Here is a 25771-nt window from a genome sequence, read left to right as displayed (position 1 = left end):
TGATTATTAGAAGACATGGTTAAACAATATGTCAGGTTTTGGTGTAATAATTGGACCCCATTTTCTTGGCACACTTTCTGGTAAGCTCTTGAAATCATATGTTGAGATAGCCCTTAGATTTCATTTGAAATTTGTCATATCAGCTGTTGTTTTTCACCCTCTGTTATTGCCCAACCCAAGCCCTAATATAGTGAGGACGGAAGCAATTGAAATTAAAGTATGCTACAGCCATAAAACACGTATAACTTATCCGTTGTGGTGGGTCCAACTGCTGGAAACCCCCCCCCCCCACGATCTCCTCTATGGGGACCCAGCATTGCAGTGTCTCTGCACGGCTAATGCTTGTCATCGACCTCACTTAGAGGTCGACAGACATGCCCCCTCCATTCATAGATACATGGAGGGGCGTGTAGGCCGTGGCAGAGCCGGGGCCCCGTACAGGAGATTGCGGGGAGTCCCAGTGGTCAGACCCCCCCACCCCGTCATGCAGATATTTATCACCTATCTTGCGGAGTGGTGCAGTTGCCCGTAGTAACCAATTAGATTGCTTCTTCACCCCTTTCCCTCTGCAAAGGTTTTGTGAAGTATCCTCCTGATGATTTTAGTACAGCTTGGGATAATGCAGCTTGCGAACCAGATGAATGGATATTTGGTCACAGTTAAATTCAGTAAATCTGCTGTAAAAGAATCATTAAAAAAGGGACAATCTTTGTGGTGCTTTTTTTAGCACATAAAAGTGTAATGACTAATGCAGGTGCAATATAGACACAAGTTGAAGGGGTACTCCGCCCCTGACATCTTATCCCCTATCCAAAGTACAGGGGATAAGATGTCTGATCGCTGGGGACTCCTGCAGCACCCGCTAGTCATCAGCTGCAGGGAGCAAAGATCACTCCGTGCTGATGACTCACGATACAGGGGCCAGAATATCGTGACTTCACGGTCCCACCCCCCTTGTGACATCACACCCCACCCCCTCAATGCAAGTCTATGGAGGGGGTGTGGCTGCCGTCAAGCTCCCTCCCATGGGCTTCCATTGAGGGGGCGGGGTGTGATGTCACTAGGGGGCCTGGCTGTGACTTCACTGTACTCCAGCCCCTGTATCGTGAATAATCAGCATGGAGCGATCTTTGCTCCCTGCAGCTGATGACAAGTGGGTGCTGCAGGAGAGATTGCAGGGGTACCCAGTGGCGGGACCCCCGCGATCAGACCTCTTCGCCTATAGACATCTTATCCACTATCCAAAGGATAGGGGATGGGTACCCTTTAATGTTCACAGTACAATTTGCTTTGTCCCTACTGATGAGGATCTTTACAGGTTGGCTTACTGTGGTGTAAGAGGTCTACTTTCTTCACACAACTCTGACTTGTGACACTACCCATAGGGATGTATGCAGGAAAACTTTCCTCAACGACTTGGCAGACTTTCAGCACCAACTCAGACCACTGAAGACATAAGTGTATTGCAGAGAGACCCTTGTTCAGCCTTTTATTCTCTCTGACAAAAACACGACTAGGGGAGATTCTAGCTGCCTGACATTCACCATACAAACCCCTCCCCCAAAAACGACCGACACATCTGTATGGTGCTTAAAGGCCACAGCAGCCAACTTTATTCAATAACAATTAGAACATTGTGATAAATACAACTTTGTATGAACGTCATACAATACCAACACATATATAAATATAAATATAAACCATAACTTCTTGACCAAACGTTGACAGGAGAAGACCCAGAGACATCGTTCCTTTGTTTCCACCAAAATGAATAACAAAGGCCTCCTACTCTTGCTCCCGGCCGACCAGCACCTTGCCCTGGAGCACCATCTTCGGATCCCTGTATCCTTCCCTGGGCCCCCCATGGCCACAGGAACCACACCGCCGGGGTGTATTTCCTCCACGCCCCCACTTTTACTCCCGATCCACCGTATCTGATACCTCCGAATACTTCTCCTGCCCCATCCACTGCTGCGACAATCGGATACCACAAGGGAGGGTGGGTCGGCCTTCTTCTTCTTCTGGCGGCAACTGCCTAGCTCCTCCTTTTCCTCCCTTCATTTTATATCCTTTTATCCCAACTCCTCCCACCCCTCTCAGACTAAACCCTGCACGTCCCTACCTTACCTTAACCCCTTCTTAGCCGGCCATAATCCCCCTGTCATGTGCCCCTCCTTTCCGATCCTCTCCAATACAGGGCTTTCTAAGAGCTGCTTCTTGTAGATGAACAACTTAGGCACTTAAAGGGGTACTCCGGTGCTTACACATCTTATCCCCTATCCAAAGGATAGGGGATAAGATGCCTGATCGCAGGAGTCCCGCAGCTGGGGATGCCCGGGATCATGCACGTGGCACCCCGTTTGTAATCAGTCGCCGGAGCGTGTTCGCTCCGGAACTGATTATGGTCGACTGCAGGGCCGGCAGCGTGTGACGTCACGCCCCCCGCCCCCGTGTGACGTCACGCTTCGCCCCTCAATGCAAGCCTTCGGGAGGGGGCGTGGTAGCCCAATCCCCATAACAAACCTATCTTGCTCTAGACAGTTTGCGACACAGACAGAGGTGGCAGCAGAGTGCACTCTGGTCAGACTGGAAGGAACTATGTAACTTCCTCTGGAGCATACAGCAGCTGAGAAGTACTGGAAGGATTGAGATTTTTATATGGAAGTAACTTACAAATCTGTTAACTTTTTGGCACCAGTTGATTTAAAGATAGATATCATCTTTTATAGAACATATCCACAATAAAGGAAGTGAATAGAAGGGAGATAAATTGGGTCGGAGACATAGCTTTAAGTGCTGCAATTTCTGCATCCTACAGCAACTCCGCTGGTGCTAGAAACATCTCTACCAATTAGGAAACCCCTCTGAATGTCTAAAATATTTCATTATCCCTTCTACATTTTTGTCAGGCTTTTTGTACCTTGGCAACTTACATATGTGTTCTGAAGACAAGAGGATAATTTTATATAGAACCATGGTAAAAGCTCCCCTCTCACAGATATTTGTGTCATTTTGATGTACATAACTTCCTTTCTATGTACAATATAACGTTATGTTTGTTTGTCTTTAGGATCGTAAACTAACAAAGCTTGAGAGACAGCGATTTAAAGAGGAGGCAGAGATGCTGAAAGGTTTACAACACCCGAACATTGTCAGGTTTTACGACTTCTGGGAATCTTGTCTGAAGGGGAAGAAGTGTATTGTTCTGGTTACCGAACTTATGACATCAGGGACACTGAAGACGTGAGTGAACTTACTGTGAAAACTTATGAAATAGTGGATGTGACTCAAGTTGCTAAAGAAAAACAAGGCCATGTAATGACCGTTCTTAACCAGAAATGGATACCTGCCCAATCTGTAATCAGCTTTAAAGGGGAACTTTAAAGGAATAGGGGATAAGATGCCTAGGGGGTATCCTAGGTATGCCGAGTGCAGCAGGGGGATCACAGGGGTCCCCACACACCCACGATCTTCATGCTGCAGCCGGCATTCATTTAGAGCTCCGGGTGCAGCTCCCGGAGGCTCGTGACGTCACAGCCACTCCCCCTCAATGCAAGTCTATGGGAGGGGGTGTTACTGATGTCACGCCCCCTCCTATAGGCTTGCATTGAGCGGGGCATTGCTGTTGCACCACAAGCCTCTGCCCCGCATCGCTAGTCATCCGGTGAAGTACGCTTAATGCATCGGATGTCTGGACTGCCCAGCAGAGATCAAGGGGGTCCCCAGCGACAGGACCCCCGCAATCAGACCTCTTATCCCCTATCCTTTGGATAGGGGAGAAGATGTCTAGCGGCAGAGTACCCCTTTAAGTAGTTGTGAGCCACCTGTTTGGTTGTTATGGATGTACATTGATGGCAATGAAGGCAGACTGGCAGCACTCGCTTTGAACTTCCATTGTGATCACACTAGGATTGTTGTGAATGAAACATGTTGTTGTACTAGAACAGGTTTTGAATAGATTGTCTCATCGTGACAAAAGCAACTGAACACCCCCATTTCAGCAGGCAGGTAGCAGTTGAACAAAAAACCGTGAAGTGGCGCTGCTGGTTCCAAGGGTGAAAGTAGCAAACCAAAGCCAGAGATGTAGGTGTACAAAGCACTGTAAGGTTTATTAGTGACGCACAAAAACAATAAAAAAGCGGATTACGCTTTTCGGGAGGAGACCTCTCTTCCTCAGATCAGAATAAGGTAATCTCATATAGTCAACTTTAAATAGCCCCAAAATGGGCGCCAAAACAAGGGGGAGGAGTGTACAGTCAGAAACTAATTTCTTACATATCATAAACTAAATTCTATTAAATTGTACAGTGTAGGGGCATATAGAACAGGTATACAGTACAGTATGACAATAATACAGCATAAGTAAAGAATGGATTCAAATTTAGCAACAGCAGCAGAGACGCAGTGGGCCGGAAGTGACCCACTGCAGCGTGTGAACAGTAAACAATAGGAGCCGCTTGTGTCAAGCCAGGATCACTGTGCAGTATGGCTGCACGATATATCGCAAAAGCAACCGAATCGCGATTTTTACTTTTTGCGATATGGCCCCCCCCGGGAAAACTTGCGATTATCTGCTCAGGCTGGCTCACGTGTGTTGCTGCAGGCAGGGGCCGGCCACAGCAAAGGCTAAGGCTGTCCGGGCATGCTGGGAGTAGTAGTTTCACAACAGCTGGAGGCACACTGGTAGAAAAACACTGAACTAAGTAAAAGGGCACAGGGAAAAAATTTTTAAAAAAAATCTTCTGCTCACCTACTCCCGGTCCCTGCAGATGCCGTTCGTCTCCATGCGTTCAGGTGTCTCCTCTTTACCATACAAGTAGTAGGACCTTTCCCTTTTCAGCCAATCACTGGCCGCAGCGGTGTCACGTGTCAAGCCAGTGATTGGCTGATGGGGAAAGGTCTTTTTCGGCAGCAAACACACTGGGTTTCCCGGATCCGGTGGGAGATTTGAAACAAAGTGTATTGCTGCAGTAGAAAAAGCTACCTACACGGGATAGAATGTGACGGAGGGGGGATAGAATGTGACACGGGGGAATCTGACGGGGGGGGGGGGTAGGGGGGCTGGGTTCTGTGATGGGGAGTGTGGAATGTGACAGGGGGGAGGGGGGGAATGTGACCTGGTGCATATTTTGATGGGGAGTTGGGAATGTGACAGGGGGAGGGAAGGAATGTGACGGGGGAGAATGGGGGGGGGGGGGAGGGAGGGAGGGAATGTTGCAGGGGGAGATGTGATGGGAGAAGATGTGACCATGAGGGGAGAATGTGACAAGGGAGATATGAAATGGGCAGTGGGCATAAAATGAGTGGATAGTTGTAAAATGGAGTAGATTGGACATGAAATGGCGGGAATTCACCATTTATTTATCATATAGCATTGCATATCGATATCACAATATTTAGGCCGATAATCCCAATCGCACATTTTCCCCATTTTTTGCAGCCCTACTGTGTAGCAGCGATCAGGAGTGTCGGGCTGGTTGCCCAGGATGCGTTGCCATGCTGGGGAGTCACATGACAAGCCCTCAGCCTATCAGCAATGTGCTGAGACGGCATAGGACTGTCAGTGTGAGTCGCTCGCAGTATAGCGCTGCCGGTGATAACATCGCGCTACAGAGCATATATTAAGTCAGAGGGACAATATAGAATAAGGGAAAAACAGCTACGGGGAGTTAACAGCATAACATAAGGTAGAGTATAATGGAGCAAAGACATGATGGGGATAGAGAGAACCAGTGTGATGATGGGAGGTAGTTATATGATGAACAGGGCTCGGAATGTGTGTAGATGTTACTAATGGATATGTGGAATTCGGTTATAATAACACCATAATGGGATAGTATATTATGGAATATAGAGCCAACACATAGAGTTCTATGAGGATGAAATGATGAAACGCTGCAGTGGGTCACTTCCGGCCCACTGCTTCTCTGCTGCTGTTGCTAAATTTAAATCCGTTCTTTACTTATGCTGTATTATTAATGTTGTGGTGGATTCTCAGTATTCTTGTAGCTATCTTACTCCCGGCCAAATCCGTATACAGAATGTATATACTGAAGCATAGAGAAGTAAATCAGACAGAGCCATTGTCGGTTGCTTCTGCGTTCTCTGTGTGCTTTCCACTGAGCTTTATTTCAAATCGTTCAAGTTTATATCACCTTTGTCATTAACCCCTTAAGGACGCAGCCCTTTTTCACCTTAAAGACTGAGCCCTTTTTCGCAATTCTGACCACCGTCGCTTTATGAATTAGTAACTCGAAAATGCTTTTACCGAATATTCTGAGATTTTTTTTTCGGGACATACTCTACTTTATTTTGGTGGTAAATATTCGGCGTTACTTGCATCCTTTTTTGGTGAAAAATCCCAAAATGTAATGAAAATTTTTAACATTTTGCATTTTTCTAACTTTGAAGCTCTCTGCTTGTAAGGAAAATGGATATTCCAAATACATTTTATATTTCTTCACAAATACAATATGTCCACTTTATGTTGGCATCATAAAATGGACATATTTTTGCTTTTTGAAAAAATTTGAGGGCTTCAAAGTAGAGCAGCAATTTTCAAAAATGTCATGAAAATTGCAAAATCTGAAGGGACAGATGTTACAGAACTACAACTCCCAGCATGCCTGGGCAGTCAAGGCATGCTGAAAGTTGTAGTTTGGCAACATCTGGAGGGCTACCGTTTGGGCACCACTGTAACAGTGGTCTCCAAACTGTGACCCTCCAGATGTTGCAATACTACAACTCCCAGCATGCCCAGACAGCCTTTTGGCTTGCTGGCCATGCTGGGAGTTGCAGTTTGGCCTTCCTAGTGGTTGCAACAATAAAGATCACTTTTACTTTCACTTTCATTTAACCACCGCCCCGCCCCCACCGTCGTTTCCCTACCTTTGCCTGTCTCCAGCGACGATCAGGGTCCCCACGCATCTTCTCCTCCAGGTACCGGCCTCCATCTTCTCCACACGTTCTCCACGACATCCAGAGGTGGGCAGAACAGGAGGTTCTAGTATACACAGTAGTAACCGAGTTATTTCAATGTGTAGAGTGTATATACAACTCCTATACGACAGAGCTCCAGCCTCTCTGTTCAATGATTCATGATTAGACACACAGGTATAGGGCGCAACTCCAGTTGACACGCCGGCAACAGGATTTTAGGTGAGTATACACATGAATGTTCTGACTCACGGTTTAGTAGAAAATTTCTTTCTTGTTTATTCAAGTATATTCGGGTATTGTCTCGCAGGACATCAGGTTAGCAGCATAATATGCAAGCAGCAAAGGTGGATACAAGCTCCGTGCTCCCTTCAGTCATGGCCCAACATTTCAGGGGCAGCCCCCTTAGTCATACGCAATGGCTGCCCGGAACAGGCATCGCTCATGTTCCGGGCAGCCATTGCGCATGACTAAGGGGGCTTGCCCCTGAAACGTTGGGCTATGACTGAAGGGAGCACGGAGCTTGTATCCACCTTTGCTGCTTGCATATTATGCTGCTAACCTGATGTCCTGCGAGACAATACCCGAATATACTTGAATAAACAAGAAAGAAATTTTCTACTAAACCGTGAGTCAGAACATTCATGTGTATACTCACCTAAAATCCTGTTGCCGGCGTGTCAGCTGGAGTTGCCCAGAACGGGAGGTTGCCATGGCATCCCACTGTCCTGCGCTGCCATTGGTCAGAATCAGTTCTGACCAATGGCAGGGGATAGGAGGAGATCGCAGCACTGCGACCTCGCTCCTAACCCCTCAGGATGATCGGGTCTGTCACTGACAGCTCCGATAATCCCTATTTTCTGGGTGATCAGGTCAGCAGAGACCCGATCAGCCCGGAGCAGCAGAAAATCGCATGTCTGAATTGACATGTGATTTTCTGCGATCCCCAACACGGGGGGGGGGGTATCAGGACCCCCCTGGGTGATGTGCCGGGATGCCTGCTGAATGATTTCAGCAGGCATCCCGGTCCGGTCCCCAACCGGCTAGCTGCGGGGACCGAAATTCCCACGGGCGTATGCATACACCCCACATCCTTAAGGACTCGGGATGCAGGGCGTATGCATACGCCCGGCGTCCTGAAGAGGTTAACATAAGTTCCCACCCCCTGCGAGGGGGAAAGGCATGCCACACTTTTTTTTTTACATGGAAGGAAAACCTACACATCTATTACAATGTCATACTGTACTGTATACCTGTTCTATATGCACCTACACTGTATAATTGAATAGAATATTGTTTTTTATGATATGTAAGAAATTAGTTTGACTGTACACTCCTCCCCCCTTGTTTTGGCACCCATTTTGGGGCTATTTAAAGCTGTACTATATGATATTACCTTAGTAGAGAAAAAGTCCTGTGTAGACTATTAGGCTGTGCTCAGGTGTGGGTATTCACCAATCCCCCGATGCAAATGCTTGTATGTAAGACCATGAGCTATGTAGTATTTAGATACAATCGTTTTTTCTTTATTCAATCTTTTTCATTTTCATAAAATTCAAAGCTTGCAGATGTTATGTTCGGCATACAACCGTCCCAGCAGAGAACTTATCTTATTCGCTAGTCGGGAGCCATCAGGGTCTGACGCCACGTTTCGGGGGAACCCCCCCTTACTCATGCATGAGTTAGGGGCCATTCCCCCGAAACATTGCGTCCGAACCTGATGGCTCCTGACTAGTGAATAAATGGGTTTAAATGGCTGGTAAAACTCTATGCACTTCATTACGCCCACCATCTTTGAGATAAAAGCAGATGGTGAACAGGAACTACTGATCCCAGAAGGTCTTTATCCAAAGCAAAGCAAGCTGAGCAAAACAATGAGCAGTTGACTGACCTTGGTGACTTCCTGTCGCCTCCCTGCATTACTGTGGCCAATTGGTGCACTACAGATCTCAGCAGTGTAACTGCATAATGAGCCTATAAAAGCTATCACGTTATGATGCAAAGCATTGAGCAGTGGGCTGACCTGTATTGTAACATAAATATGCCTTAAAAGCATGTATAGTGAATGTGGCCTGTATTTTCTTGGTTTAGTCAGACATATAGGCCCAGGTTTATCAAAATGGGAGAGAGAAAAAAGAGATTTTTCCACATCCACCAATTACAGCTCAGATTTCACTTTACCAGAACTTGAAAAGCTGAGCTGTAGGAAAATTTCTCTAGTTTTTCATACACCTTTTGATAAATCAGGGACATAGTGCTTCTACATGTGTTTAACATTAACCCCATAAGGACCAGGGGTTTTTCAGTTTTTGCACTTTCATTTTTTCCTCCTTACCTTTAAAAAAAATCATAACTCATTCAATTATGCACCTAAAAATTCATGATATTTTTTTTTTTTTTAGCGCCGCCAATTCTATTTTGTAATGACAAGCCATTTTTCCCAAAAATCTACAATGAAACGGGGAAAAAAAATCTACGCAGTACACTTTTCGGTAAAAATGGCATTCTCTTTATTCTGTAGGTCCATACAATTAAAATTATATCCTACTTATATAGGTTTGATTTTGTCTTTCTTCTGGAAAAAATCATAACTACATGCCGGAAAATTTATACATTTAAAATTGTCATATTCTGACCCCTATAACTTTTTTAAAGGGGTGATTCAAATTTTTATTAGGGAAAGGGTTAAATGATTAATTTCACTTTTTTTTTTTTTTTTGCAATGTTATAGCTCCCATAAGGGGCTATAACACTGCACACACTGATCTTTTACATTGACCAATGGTTTCTCATAGGAAATCATTGATCGATGATTCTGCTGCTTGACTGCTCATGCCTGGATCTCAGGCACTGAGCAGTTAATCGGCGATCGGACACCAGGAGGCAGGTAAGGGGACCCTCCTCGTGTCCTACAGCTGTTTGGGATGCCGCGGCGGTCTCGAACAGCCCCCTGAGCCAACCGGTATTAGTTTACTTTCACTTTAGACGCGGTGATCAACTTTGAATGCCGCGTCTAAAGGGTTAATAGCGTCATGCGCTATTAGCCACAGGTGCCAGGCCGGTTGTTAGAGGCCGGGCCCGACCCGCTATGACACATTATAGAAAGGGAAAAGACCCAGGACGTACAGGTACGCCCTTGGTCCTTAACAGGTTAATATAAATACACATTGTAAGGCTATGTTCACACTACAGAATGTCCGCACAGAGAATCTCAGTGCAGACAGTACACAAACTGCAGGGCGCCGACATGACATGGTCAACCTTGCTGCAGCGGTTCATAGAGTAAATAAGAGCACCCCTAGTATTTTCTCTACCAGCTTGTTAGTGGCAGTACCAGCTCTGTGGGCACCACTCATTGCCCAGGCCCAGTACAGGTAGCATCAGCAGCAGCCCAGTGCCATGTGGTATTGGTAGTAGTAGTAGCAGCAGTATAAGCAATTGGGAGATGAAATCTGTGGAAGGGCTAGGGGATAAGAAACCTACACAAGGTGACAGTAGTGGCGGTGGTGATGACCAACCTTGGCAGAATGGAACGGAACAAGACCGGGACCTTGGAAAAACTGACAAGGATGGCAAGCTGTATGTTTATTTGCTTGCACACGAACAAGCATATTAGGCGCTTAAACAAAAGGGATGACTACTCTATTGACACACTATTAGACCTTTGGGATAAAGCCAGAATGGGGGACACTTTGTTCACCTTCCGAGAAGGATAAATAAAATTTTTATAGGGAGAAGCTACAGTGTCTGCTTGCTGAGTCAATGCTCCACTCCCTCTGCCTGAACTAACCCTGCAGGAGTAGCATCATCATCTTCACACTGGAGTACAGGATGACGAAGGTTTTACATGCGTTATTTCACCCTGGCATGAATCGTCACCAAAGAGAACTAGGTTGAGCATACCTAAGCTGTTTCCATCTTGTTGCATTTACCAAACAGAATTTTAAAAATCCATGGCATCTTCTCTTGCCAGACTCAAAGCCTGTTGCAACTCCCAATTAGACAGAATTTTTGGAATGCTTGGAAAAAGCCATTGCGTGCATTTTAACACCAGCAGGCACCTGGCAACAAATAGAAATACTTTATGCACCTTTTTGTTTGTGTTAAAAAGCATAAAAAGTCTCAAATCCACCTTTAAACCACTTAAATGCATTCCTAGATGACCCTAGTGGTGGTATACAGAGCTCTTGGTATTGGTAGGATTTTTCTCTTTCAAATGAGAACAAGAAAATGTCATTTCATATATGCATTTACCAATTCTGTTAGATCGACCAACTAATCTGGACTGGACTTGTGCCGTAGCTTTTGCTCATTGTAAAAAAAAATGTGTAATTGTTTTTTCACTACAGATACTTGAAGAGATTTAAGGTGATGAAACCAAAGGTTTTGCGCAGCTGGTGTCGGCAGATACTGAAAGGACTGCACTTTCTTCACACCCGGGCGCCACCCATCATCCATCGGGACTTAAAATGTGACAACATTTTTATTACAGGGCCGACCGGCTCTGTAAAAATTGGAGATCTTGGGCTGGCCACTCTCAAACGAGCGTCTTTTGCCAAAAGTGTAATAGGTAATTCTACTTTGTCATGAAAATGTTCCTTGAAATTTGTAGTTATGAGTTAAAAAATGTTTTTGAATTGAATAAAATCTGTCTTAAAATGTAACAGCAAGGCTCAGTTCAGACTATGGTCAGAGGCTCCTATCAAATCTCATGTACAGTGCTCTGCTTAGTAAGTAACATGGGTTTGTTGGGCTCTGTTGGCATCCATTATAGAATGGATCGGCTGTGTATTGAGGCTTCCGCTATAAACTGTAACCACAACACAATGTGATCGTAATTAAAGCTGAATACAAAGAAAAAGGAAAAATATAAATCATCACCTCAAGGCTGATATCAGACAACCCGATACATGATAATATAGAAATATAATAATAATAATAATAATAATATCGTGCTTCAGTTTTGTGAAGAATTGCAAAATGTATTAAAAATGCATAAACTGATAAAATTATGCAGATACAATATACTAGAAAATATACTAGACCTATTTCCGCAGGGCCCTTGTGGAATAGTAATATTTGTCCCGCACTTTAAATGTGAGATTTCGCTGATACATTCAATAGTCCGGCATTTGATGGTTCGGAATAATGAAGTTATAGATCACAATATCATGAATATTGGTTAGTGCATCCCAGTTCATATGTATAAGTAGAATGTATATTTACCGGCTGAGACGAGTTTCGGGGCTCTTATCTGTTCAGAACGGCCCTTTCCTCAGTAGAGATGTCAGCCTTGAGGTGATGATTTATATTTTTTCTTTTTCTTTGTATTTATGCCACACGTGGGTGTAGGTGTAAAATCATTATACCTCGGCCAATAAATTGTGAGCTGCACTTATTTATATAAAGCTGAATATGGTTTTATGATTCTTTTTATATTTTTTTTATTTTTTTAATAGTGCTTTGTTTTCTGCTATGGGTTTAATTAAACTTATTAAAATACAAATATCAGTTTTTCAATTTCTCAGGCCTTTACCTCAGTGACTGATGTACTGAATTAACTAGGAGCTAAAAGAATCACTCAGATTTCCCCATTCAAAGGCAGTTTTGGCCCCATTAACCGCAACTGTGACTAAACTCTGTGTAGAGTGTGATCGGTTAGTTAGCCTGTCTCTGAACGGGGAAATACCGCCCTGGGAGACGAGGTTCAGCTTGGGTGAGTAAGCATTCCATCTTACTCCTTTACAGGTAATAATAATAATAATATCCTGTGTGGAGCGCACTCTACTTTCCTGAACTCCATAAGGCCAGAAACCATGTATTATAGGTCACATGGTGTTCAGGGAAGCGGGGCTGTGCTACAGTGGTTGGGAGGGACTCAAAAAAATCAATGACCACAAAGCTAGCCTAGCCGCTCTCCCTGTGACCTATTTTGTATATGTTTATCTGGGGAGGAAAAAGTTTACGTTGTTCTATATATACCATGAAGAGAACATGAGGAATGTTAAAAAAAAAAAAAAAAAAAAAATCACTTTAGTTTTTTGATTAAACTCCATAAACTGATATTGTGTTCTTTATACCTGCAGGGACTCCCGAGTTTATGGCACCTGAAATGTATGAAGAACATTATGACGAGTCTGTGGATGTTTATGCTTTTGGAATGTGCATGTTAGAAATGGCTACCTCAGAATATCCATACTCCGAATGCCAGAACGCTGCTCAGATCTATCGGAAAGTGACCAGTGTAAGTAACCATCTTGGAAAGTTTTTAGTGTTGTAGTAAAATGCTTAAACCTTTTTAATATTTCAACTTTTTTTTTTTTTCACTAGTAAGTCTATATTTAAAACCTTTTGCACCTCTCTGAGCAGCCATCTTTCCTAGATATACATAGTGCCTGGGTAGGTTTATAACCATTGCCTGTGTCTGCACCTCTCTCCTGCCATACATGAATGCTAGAAGACAAGATGTCCAATTTGACTACGTAAAGTGGTTATCTGCCCTGGTGATGGAGTATTAGTTGTGTTTACAGAAACACTTTGGGCAAGTGGGTTATGTCTAGTGCAAGACCTCTGAGGACTGTGGATGACAAGGATTTTTTTATTTAAACAGACATGTTTTTTTTCTAGCTTTTTGGGTACGTTCACATGTACAGATTTTATTACCATAATGATATGTGGAAAATCTGCAGCTGAATATGCACCTATGAACGTAGCATTAGTTTGTTCCTCTTCTTTAAAGAAGCATTCCAGGATAATATATATATATAATTGTTTTTTTTTTTTTTGTTTTTTTTTTTGCTTTAGTGCAGCTTACACTATTACAGAATTGATTAGAATGTGGAGGTTTTTGTATGCCTTTTGCTTACTACTTTTTGGTGATGTGGCATGCAAGGGAAAGGCTCCATTTTGGTTTACAAAATGTACAATGACGTGGGTTCTGTAATGCAGCCTACATTTTCAATGAATCCTCTGGTTTTCACTGAGGTGTGAGATTATTATGGCTGGTCATCTCATTAGGCTGCTGGAGATCACCCAGGGGAACTCATTGGACTCACAGATGGGTTGGTATCAGTTCACACTGTGCAGTTCTGATGCATTTTCTTGTTTTGTACTTTGACCTATTATTAGAATTGAGGTGTTTTATGAAGATTGTGTTTAGGCTGTGTTCACACATTGAATTCATTCTACATTTTTTCAAAATTTTTTGCTGTGTTTTAGCGGTTTTTGCAGTAATTTTCCAAAATGGTGTTAAAAAATGTCTAATTTTTACTATGCGCTGTTCAATTTCCATTTAATGCCATGATTTGGTGAAAGTCGCAGCAAAATTAAAAAATTATAAAAAAATCTGCAAGAAATGCAATGTGTTAAATACATCCTCAGGGGAGGTGTATAATTACTACATATCCTAATCCCATATAAATAACAGATGGAGCTAGGAGGTCTGGCTAGAGGTATGGGAGCTAGTAGGAAAGAGCTGGTAGGTGAGGATGTCATCCTGTAGTCAACAGAAAGTCAGTGTCTGTTGTAACTACTAGGTACTGGAATATTTGGAGAGTCAGACGTGATCACATGACCAAAAACCCTGTAGTGCTTCTTTTAAGTAGAGTTTTGGACAGCTAAAAGTACTGTGAAACTGTAACCAATCCTGTGACCAGTCCTGGTTTTCAATGTGGCCCCAAATCAGCACAGTTGCTGAACACAGCTTATAACTGGACTCACAAAAAGGTGTAGCACAGTCTTCAGGCTGTGAGACTGTCTTCTAGCCTCTTGTGGGGCACGCTAAGGGTAGGGTCACACAAGCAGGCGACGTATTTGCTGCTGCATATTTTTCCTACCCATTGACGTCAATGGGTAGGAATATACGCAGCAGCAAATACAGCATATGTAAACCTAACCTTAGGGTAAGTTCACACGGGCGGATTACCTGCGGAAAATCTGCAGCGGACTTTGCTACCCTTGACTTCAAAGGGTCAGCAAAAAATCTGCAATAGAGGCAGATTTTCTGATTTTCCTTTGGGCCCATTGAAGTCAATGGTAGCAAAATCCCCTGTGGATTTTCCACAGCAGATACTGTGGAAATTCCACAGGTAATCTGCCCGTGTGAACGTACCCTTACAGTGTGTGAGTAACTCTTGAAGTCTACAGTTTAAGGTAGCAAACAAAACAGGGCAAAGAGTGGATCCGGCACTGCAAGCCACCTAAATCCCGTTCCGGGAAAAGTCTTAGCCGGCAACAAAGTCCTGCGGGGCAACACTGAGTGTGCACTCTAAACTGGACAGTGTGCAATAAAGAAGAAAGCAGATGCACTCACTCAGGTATTCGTACCAAACAAAGTCTTTATTCGGTATCTGTAGCAAGGTAAAGCGGGTAGACTCAGAGGAGCAGCCTCGCAACGACAGACTGTTTCCTGCGCCCTAGATGCAGCAGCATCCCGAGGAAGTGCATCTAGGGCGCAGGAAGCAGTCTGTTGCTGCGAGGCTACTCCTCTGAGTCTACACGCTTTACCTTGCTACGGATACCTAATAAAGACTTCGTTTGGCATGAGTACCTGAGTGAGTGCATCTGCTTTCTTTCTTCTTTATTGCACATTACAGTTTAAGGTGACTTGTAGGAAGTCATCTGTATAGCCAGGAACATTCTGTATAGCCAGGCTGTACTTTTGTTATGTTGAAAAATGAAAACAGGAGAAGCCCAGTTTTTAAGCTTTTTATTTCAGTATCATTGCCTCTGATGGCTGATTGCCAGTATTTGCCTGGCTCTACAGAGCTGATCTCTCATAGTACCTTTTGCAATGCAATGTTTAAGAGCTTTTATTGTTCCTTTTTGACAAACAAATGTTACTGTAGTATAGATCTCATTCACTTTTGGAGGGTCGCAGATGTTCCAGATGTCTTTTTCTCTTTAGCATGAGGGGTTGGGATGGACTGTGTTTCCCTTGATGATTTTTTCCTGCTCTCCAGGGTCATTGGTAATGGATTTGCCCATATGCTGCCGGTCTTTGGTCCCTTTTTGATAGATGGTAATGTTTCTCTGATATTCATCCCCTGGGAAGAAAACTGGTTCTAGCACTTGTGTTACTTTATGTCCCTCTTATCATATGTACCACGTGCCTCCTGTTATTTTCAGGTTTTCTTGGGTTACTGCTGTCTGGTCCTGTGATTGGAGTATCTCCATCTACAAGATAATATCATGTCATTTTGATAACTCCTTACATTAATCTCTGGATACATATGGCATGTGCTCCCTCTGACTCCAGCTAATGATTACATTCTACTGTTGTACAAATAGAGATCAATCTGGAAATGATCAGTTGCGCTGGTGTCTCAGAGCTGCGAGCTGATCAAGGTCAATTTGCAGGTTGTTGAAGCATGAAGAGTTTCCGCTGCTGATGTACGGGACTTTCCATTGAGTCACTGGCAATTGTCACTGGAGTCAAAAGGGAATTCTGGATAGAGCTGAAATGACATGATTTATTTATTGCACTTTGTGTTTAATCGCCCACTTGTATAGTATGTGGGCATTTTTGCTCAAAATTGCATTTTACTGTTTACTTTAAGAAAATATTTGGTATAGCATCAGCCACTTGTGCTAGATTGTCTGATATAAACAGCAATGTAGCAGGTACATAATCTATACTGTATACAGGATGGACTCAGTGGGGACAGAAAGAGTAGTAAAATTATTTTATACATATGTTTTTAAAGAACAATTTGCTTCAATAAATGGGTCAATATAGGACTTTATACCAACAAGAAAAGTATTAAAGGGGTATTTCAGGATTTTTTATTTGACTGTGCTACAAGGGCTGTAAAGTTAGTTTAGTTAATAAGTGTGATGTTTTCTCACAATTCTTCTGTAATTTTCACTCCAATATTTATTTTTAACAGCATACAAAAGGACTTGTCTCAGATTTCTCCCAGGTTGCAATGTGGCCCAGACCTGACTCACTAGTCAGCTGATCACAGGGAGCCTGTCTGCTTCAATGGGTGGAGTGATCACTTGGTGGGAGAAAGATCATTCTGCAACTAATGCAACAGCTGTAGGCACCTTGATTGAAATCCACAGGTCTTTTGAATGGATGCAGCTCATTTATGTTTCAATGGTTGGGCTGATGTGTGAGAGCTAGTAAAATGGAATTATGGGATTTGTAGTAAAAAAAAAAAAAAAAAAAAAAAAAAAAAAAAAAAAAAAAAAAAGAAAACTCAAACAGCAAATACCAGTTCACAAAAAGCTAGCCACAGTATTATGGTAATCTCACAACATAGCCATTTATCCCCAGGACAAGCGCAGATCCTTCCTAAGCATGTCCATTACTCTCTGCCAGGTACGTACTAAAATCACCTTATGGTGGATAACTCCTTTAAACCATAGGCTATTGAACCCCAAAGTTTATTAGTAACTTAACGTTGTGTTTATACAGTGCTTAGGCTTTACTCTATACCTTAGGCTCTATACCTTTTTTTTTCAAAGAAAATAAATCACTACCTGCTTTTTTCCAAAAATGTATCTTGTCAAACAATGCATGTAGCAGTAAGTAAGGCTGAGTGGCGCGCAGGCCGCCGTACAAACCCAACTCTTGAACAGAAAATTGGCATATAGCACAGATGCATGGAGACCTTGGGGTCATATGCTCACCTAGTGTTGGGTGTGGGGTAATAAGGAAAATAGAGAGGGGGTAAGAGGTAAGGAGGAGAGTATATGGGATTAGAAGGAAGCAGAGGGGGGATAGAGGTGTAAGGGGGGGGGGGAGAGATATTGAAAGAACAATAGGATACATCCGCAACCGGAGGTGTAGATGGGATGGACCCAACTATTTACAAATCAGGCACTGATCTAGTCACACATTCAGGACAGTCCTCACTATTCCCTGTATCACAGAGGATAAGCAGGTGATCTTTTAATATGCTTATCAATGTCTGTCATGAGCTCTGCTAGAAGTGTCACTGGAACATAGACTAAGCATGACTGCAGTCATAATTAGTAATATGTCAGATGTGACAAGCCTTACCCTGAATATTTAGTCCCCCTTCACATGTATCGGCAGTATTTCACTCTGTTCTTTGTATCCAAGTGGTAGTTACATATAGGTATCTGCTCACCAGACTTGTCTTTACCTTTTGTTGTAGAAATAGATGTATTGATATTTATTGCAACAGTTTTTGGTTCTGATATTCAGCACGTAACACTTACTATATATCGGCTTCAGCTCTCTTCTGTTCTGGAATACATTGGTCTTTGGCAGACTTCAATCCCATCCAGTAGTATTGGCTGATGATAGTTTTGTATAAAACGTCATTGTTATCTGTACTTATCGGAGCTTAACAGGAATCCTGTAAATGAACGAGCAGAAAGTCATGTGGAAACATTATATTGAGAATATGTCCTACATGTTGAACATAAAATACACTATGCTGTCTTGTGTAGAAGTTTAATGTATTATTTGACAGCTGATGGATAGCTCCCATGTGCCTTACAGGGTAATATCCATCTCCATGCACTAGTTTATATATAGAATGAAATACAATTAAAGTTAAGTAACTTTGTATATACATTTTGCCTTAGGTGTGTATCATGTGTTTTATTTACTGTGCATTTTCAATAGCCAACCACCTCTGGGCAAAGTATTCAGTGCGAAACACATTGCAAATGGTTTGTTACCTGTGCTGCTCCCTTTCTCTTTAGGCTTCTTTAATACCACAGTTTGCACCCTTTGTACTATGCTCTGCATTTTTTTTCTTTGTATTGTTTATTTATGATAATAATATAGAATTGTATGTATCATTTTTAAACAATGATTTAATGAATTTAATGTTAAAAAATTGTATATAAAATGATTAACTATTATAAATTACTTAATATATATATGTATGTATTTATGTATATATGTGTGTATATAAAGTGTGTGTGTGTGTGTGTGTGTATGTGTATATATATATATATATATATATATAACCCCCATAAGTAAGTCCACCCCTCGCATTTGTAATATATTAGATCTTTTCATGTAACAAACACTATTATACCAGCTGCACACTCGCTACTTTACATTGTAGCAGATTGTAATTACCTCAGTGTTTAAGTTGTGAACCGTCAAATTAACTCAACACACGCCCCTTCAGGACGTTTTTTTATTTTTTATTTTTTTTTCATTTTTGCACGTTTGTTTTTTCCACCTAAACCTTCAAAAAAAATCATAACTTTCACTTTTCCACCTATAGACCCATATGAGGGCTTGTTTTTTGCACCACCAAATTTCTCCGGTTTAATTGACATATTTTTCAAGTTCAGGCATTTATGTGCTCGGCGATACTACATATGTATGTTTTTTTTTTTTTTTATGGAAAGGGGGGGGGGGAGCGGTTAAATCACATTTATCTTATTTATTTTTTTAATTTATTATATCTTCAGACTGCATACAATGTTCAATGCTATGCCCTAGCATAGCATTAATCAGTGTTAACTGTACTCTAGCTGTAGAGGCTTCCGGGAGCATCGAGCCACCGATCAGACAGCGAGGAGGCAGGTAAGGGCCCTCTTGCCATCCCCTCAGCTGATCTGGACACCGTATTTTCACTGCGGTGGTCCCGATCAGCTTCACTGAGCTGCTGGGATGTTTTGTTTTACATTTTAGTTGCAACGATCAACTTTGCTTGCAGCGTCTAAGGGGTTAATGCCGACATCAACGCGATCAGCTCCTGAGCCCACACTATAGTAGAAATAAAAGGAGGATGGCGCCCCGTGTAATTCCGTGTGGCAAAGAACCCCACAATTCCCTGGGGTGGTAAGGTGCTCACATTTTTGTGAAGCGTGGATTCGTACATATCGCCCCTGCGGTTGGGGTACAGATCTCTGATCATGGGCTGCAGCCTGCAGGTTCAGTACTGGTCTCCTCAAGGGGGGTCGTCAATGTGTGAAGTAGATAAAAGTAAAAGAATACCTTGCGATGGTGCTGCCAGTCAATGATCGATTTCACAACTCAATTGCTGGAGTTTAAAAGTATCAATATTTATTTGACACACACAAAAAATTAAAATTAAACCTAAAAGGGGTGACGGGGTGCAAGACACGTTTCGGGAGCAACTTTTCCCTTTTTCAATTGCATGTGGAGCTGTCTGGTGTAGCAGCACACTTGTGGAAATTAAATACAGTTGTATCTGGTGCCATAATGTATGGTCAAAGGTCACAAATGTTAAAGGGTCACTACCATGGAAAACTTTTTATTTTTTTATTTTTTTTTTATCAACTGTCATGTATAAAAAGAGGCATGGACTCAAGGGACAGGGACATAATACTCCCTCTTTATAAAGCATTGGTACGGCCTCACCTGGAATATGCTGTTCAGTTTTGGTCGTCTGTACATAAAAGGAACACTGGAGCTGGAAAGGGTGCAGAGACTAAACTAATATGGGGGCATGGAACATCTTAGCTATGAGGAGCGATTAAAGGAGTTACAATTGTTTAGTCTTGAGAAGAGACGTTTAAGGGGGGGGGTATGATAAACGTATATAAGTATATAAATGGCCCATACAAAAAATATGGAGAAAAACTGTTCCAGGTTAAATCCCCCCCAAAGGACGAGGGGGCACTCCCTCTGTCTGGAGAAGAAAAGGTTTAGTCTAAAGGGGCGACACGCCTTCTTTACCGTGAGGACTGTGAATTTATGGAACGGTCTACCTCAGGAACTGGTCACAGCAGGAACAATTAACAGCTTTAAAACAGGGTTAGATACATTCCTGGAACAAAATAATATTAATGCTTATGCAGAATTATAAAACTACATCCCTTTCCCTTATCCCCTTACACCCTTCACTTCAATTCCCTGGTTGGACTTGATGGACGTATGTCTTTTTTCAACCATACTAACTATGTAACTATGTAACTGGTGCCAGAAAGTGAAACAGATTTGTAAATTACTTCTATTTAAAAATCTTAATTCTTCCAGTACATTTTAGGGGCTATATACTACAGAGGAAATGCTTATCTTTTTAGATTTCTCTGATGTCATGACCACAGTGCTCTATGCTGACCTCTGCTGTCTATTTTAGGTACTGTCAGGAGCAGCATATGTTTGCGATGAGGATTTTCTCCTGTTCTGGACAGTTCTTAAAATTGACAGAGATGTCAGCAGAGAGCACTGTGGTCATGACATCAGAGAAATCTAAAAAGATATGCATTTCCTCTGTAGTATATAGCGCCTAAAAAGTACTGGAAGGATTAAGATTTTTAAATAGAAGTAATTTCCAAATCTGTTTAACTTTCTGGCACCAGTTGATTTAAAAAAAAAATAGTAGTACCCCTTTAATTCACTAGTAAGTACAGCAGTGGTTAAAAGAGCACTTTTAGCGAATAATTTAGTCAAACATATAAGTCAAAGTACAGTGTAAAACACAGGGTATTAATAGCAACACAAGTATTCTAGACAGAAATTATGTGTGTGTGTATATGTGTGTGTGTATATATATATATATATATATATATATATATATATATATATATATATATATATACTTCGTCTTGCTCCGATATATTGGAGCAAGGCTTGGGTGTTTTGTAATGAGGAGGAGGCTTGGATGGCAGGTCGTATGTTTTGAATCGCCCGCCAGTTCATCCATCCAAAAGAGCGACCAATAGGAGTGGAATAGTAGTGACGTCATGTATTCGAATGATTGGGGAAGTTTTCTTTATGTAATCACGTGGTTTCTCGGCGACCAATCGGGTCTGGCCAAAAAAGACGTACAGCCAATCAGCATTTGTTCTATCGGATGGTGGTTAAAATCGCGCTGTGAATTTAAAAACATCTACGGCGTTTTACGGACGAAGCTGGCAAATTTAATTGGCCAGGACAAAACGGCATACATTTTTTAAACTCACAGCCCGATTTTAACCACCATTCGATCGAAAAAGACGTACAGCCAATATTTGTTCTGACAGACCTGATTGTTCGTCGAGAAACCACGTGATTACTTAAAAAAAAAAACTTCCCAATCATTCAAATACATGACGCCACTACTATTCAACTCCTATTGGTTGCTCCTTTTGGATGGATGAACTGGCGGGCAATTCAAAACATACGACGTGCCATCCAAGCCTCATCCTCATTACGGAACGCCCAAGCCTCTCTCCAATATACCGGAGCAAGACGAAGTATATATACATACAATTTCTGTTTAGAATACTTGTGTTGCTTTTAATACCCTGTGTTTTACACTGTACTTTGACTTATCATAGGTTTGACAAAATTATTCGCTAAAAGTGCTATTTTAACCTCTGCTGTTCATACTAGTGAATTAACATTTGTGACCTTTGACCCTACATTTTGGCACCAGATACAACTTTATTTAATTTCCACGAGTGCACTGCTACACCAGATAGCACCACATGCAATCGAAAAAGGGAGAAGTTGCTCCCGAAACTAGTTTTGTACCATCACCCCTTTAGGTTTTTTTTTTTTTTCCCCCCAAAATAAAAGGTTTATTAAAGTTTCAATACAGTACACAAATGAAACGGGAACTGTGCGATAGGATGGCATAACAATACGCAGGTAGTCTCCAGTGAATTATGGACAAGGAACAATAGCAGACATCACAAGGAGACTGGGCAGTCTTCTTGTGGACATTAGACTCTGGAATGAGAACATATGAATGGCAAGTAGCTATGACATAATACAATTTGTGAAAAACTTGCAGCTAGCCATTGGAGAACTCCAAGATAAGCCATCGTACAACAAAGAACAAAAGGGATATGGTGTTAATTAACAGAACAGATTAAAAGGAGTGGGATGGGGGGAAGAGAGGGGGGGGGAGGAGAAAGAAAAAACAAAGAAGGAAAAGGGGAAGCAGGGAGAAAGGAGGATCAAAAGGCAAGCAAGCAGTAAGAGGGAGCAGGATAAATAGAGAGGGCAGGAGACCTCAAGGTTGTCGTCTCTTCCAGCCTCCACAACATCCACCACACCCCAGATAAGTGGCGAGAGATGTGATGGCGTGTCTGAAATGTTTAGTAAGGGGAGAGGGTGACAGAAGGCTTCATTTTTTTTATGTGTCAAGTATTGATACTTTTTAAACTCCAACAACTGAGATGTGAAATTGATCATTGACTGGCAGCGCCATCGCAAGGCATATTTTCTACTTGTCCTTCTTCCCTATTATAACGTGAAGTAGATACAAGGGTGTATAAATATGCCCTTCGTTCTTAAGTGGTTAATGTCTAAATTTTGGCAACACCCTAAGTAGAAATGTCCAATTTGGGCCCAATTAGACATTTTTACGTGACTTGTTAGGGTTACAATGTCTCAGTTGTGAATGGGGGGAGTAGGTGTCTTAAATTTGGCATTATCATTCTCACACACTCTAATACTGGTCACTGGAAGTTCAACATAACACCTCCATGGTAAAAAGAAAAATACTCTGATGTAAAAAAATAAAATAAAATAAAAAGCTGCACCATGGTAGGCAAGACCATACAGCGGTGTCACAGGACAGATTCCACTCAGAACAGGCCTAGTCATGGTTGACCAAAGGAGAGGAGTGTTTGTTCTCAGTGACATATAAAGAGGGTGTCTTTGGGAAGTAGGTATAGGAGTGCTGCCAGTAATGCTGCAGAGGTTAAAGGGGTAGGGTTCAGCCTGTGAGTTCACAGACTATACGCCACACACTACATCAAATTGCTCTACATGGCTGTTATCCTAGTAGAACGCCTCTTGTAAAGATTATGCACAAGAAATCCTTTTAAACAGTTTGCAGAAGACAAACAGACTAGGGACCTGGATTACTGGAACCATGTCATGTGGTTCAATGAGACCAAGATAAGGTGAGGAGTACAAAGACAAGTGTGTCTTGCCTACAGTCAAGCATAGTGATGTAAGTCTCATGGTCTGTGCCAACATGAGTGCAGATGGTACTGGGGAGCTACAGTTCATTGAGGGAACCATGAATTCCAATATGTACTGTGACATACTGAAGCAAAGCATGATTCCCTCTCTTCGGAAACTGGGCCACAGGGAAATATTTCAGCGTAACCCCAAACACACCTCCAAGACCACCACTGCCTTTCCAAAGAGCTGAGGGTAAAGGTTATTGACTGACCAAGCAGGTCTCCAGACCTAAATCTTATTGATCATCTGTGTGGCATCCTCAAACTGAAGGTGGGGGAGCACAAGATCTCTAAACTTCCACCAACTCTGTAATGTCGTCATGGAGGAGTGGAAGAGGACTCCAGTGGCAACCTGTGAAGCTCTGGTGACTGTCAAAGAGGCTTAAAGGGCTGGAAAATAATGGTGACCACATAAAATATTGACACTTTGGGCCATATTTATACATTTCTACTTAGGGGTTTAGTCACTATTGTTGCCAAGGTTTAGGCATTAAAGGGAACCAATCATCAGATTTTACCCTATAAAACGCTTGGCAAGGCGTTTTATATAGGGTAAAATCCTTATCCAGAGACGTTCCTGCTTGCGGGTATGGTGAGGATATGAACTTATAAACTGCTCCCCGCTAGTCCCCTGGGCAGGGAGCTCCTCTCGCCTAGTCCCCTTGTTCGGCCGGCAGTGACACCCCCTCCACTTGATTGATGGGCCATGTCATCGCTCTGCTCACTGAAAAGAAAGAGCAGAGCATTAATCAACTAGGTGAGAGGAGCTTTGCCAAGCGTTATATAGGGTAAAATCTGATGATTGGTTCCCTTTTTAAGAAAAAACAATTTCCAGCGGAGTACCCCTTTATAGATCAGCTGGTGCCAGAAAGTTAAACAGATTTATAAATTACTTCTATTTAATAATCCTTCCAGCACTTATCAGCTGCTGTAAACTACAGAGGAAGCTTTTTTTTTTTCTTTCTATCTGACCACAGGGCTCTCTGCTGACACCTCTGTTCATGTCAGGAACTATCCTGAGCAGGATTGGTTTGCTATGGGGATTTGCTTCTACTCTGGACAGCTCCTAAAATGGACAGAGGTGTTAGCAGAGAGCACTGTGGTCAGACAGAAAGGGAATTTAAAAATCTTAAGCCTTCCGGTATGCTCTTTTTGAAGAGAAGACATTTCTGGCACCAATTAATAAACAATGTTTTCCAGTGGAGTACCCCTTTAATGACTGTGTTGAGTTATTTTGAGGGGACACAACATTAATTGGTATACAGGCTTTATTATTTCCATCATTTCTATACTTTGGAGTTATATAGAGGATTATTTTATATAGTTTTTCCCAGCACCCATTCCCAGTTCAGCCTGTGTGCGGTATCGTACCTCAGCACCATTCACTGCAATGGATTTGAGCTGCACATGGCATATAAACAGGTGTTCAGGGAAGAAATCTCTTGTTTTTCTAATCCAATATAACCCCTTTAATAGTAGATACATTACAGGTGACGGCTTTGTTCCTGTAAAACAAAGTTGTTAGACATCTGTGTGGTGACAAGCTTGTTGACTGTTCCCTTTAGACTGTGTTCATATGGTTACATTTTTTTACACAATTTTGGCGAAATCAATGCAAAACTTGTGTTCTCTTACAATATGAATCGCAACAGGGCTACTTTTCACCAATGCTTATTGCTAGTCTCCAAACAATAAAGTATATGATAAAATGACAAGGAAGGGAACTGTACATGAAGCTATACACTATGGTATACCCTACTTACCCTGAAAAAAAAAGCCAGACTTTATACGACCAAAACTCAACATAGGTGGGTATGCCTAACCCAAGAGCTTGATGAAATTGAATAAATGAATGTAACCAAACACTAAATAAATGTTATAAAAAAACAACAACTTTTGGCTTGTTAGACAATGCTTGTTTTACTGATCATTCAGGACCTTGTGTCAATATGAGCGAGATGGTCCA

At 42.2% G+C, this 25771-nt stretch overlaps 1 protein-coding gene across 13 annotated transcripts in view; it reads left to right on the top strand.

Annotated features, from left to right (window-relative positions):
- WNK2 (WNK lysine deficient protein kinase 2) overlaps positions 1-25771 on the top strand; it is a 266333-nt gene that overhangs the window by 132241 nt on the left and 108321 nt on the right. For 12 of the 13 annotated variants that reach the window (XM_056524329.1, XM_056524323.1, XM_056524326.1 and 9 more), the window contains exons 3-5: positions 3071-3243; positions 11286-11506; positions 13023-13180. In XM_056524329.1, coding sequence (XP_056380304.1) covers positions 3071-3243; positions 11286-11506; positions 13023-13180 — 552 coding nt within the window. The remainder of the gene's footprint in view (positions 1-3070; positions 3244-11285; positions 11507-13022; positions 13181-25771) is intronic. The other variant, XM_056524335.1, reaches the window with a different exon arrangement.

This window comes from Hyla sarda, chromosome 6 (assembly GCF_029499605.1).
Source record: "Hyla sarda isolate aHylSar1 chromosome 6, aHylSar1.hap1, whole genome shotgun sequence".
In the NCBI taxonomy this organism is placed as follows: Eukaryota; Metazoa; Chordata; class Amphibia; order Anura; family Hylidae; genus Hyla; species Hyla sarda.
Note: the sequence above shows the minus strand (reverse complement) of the source record. Positions and strands in the feature narration are given on the sequence as shown.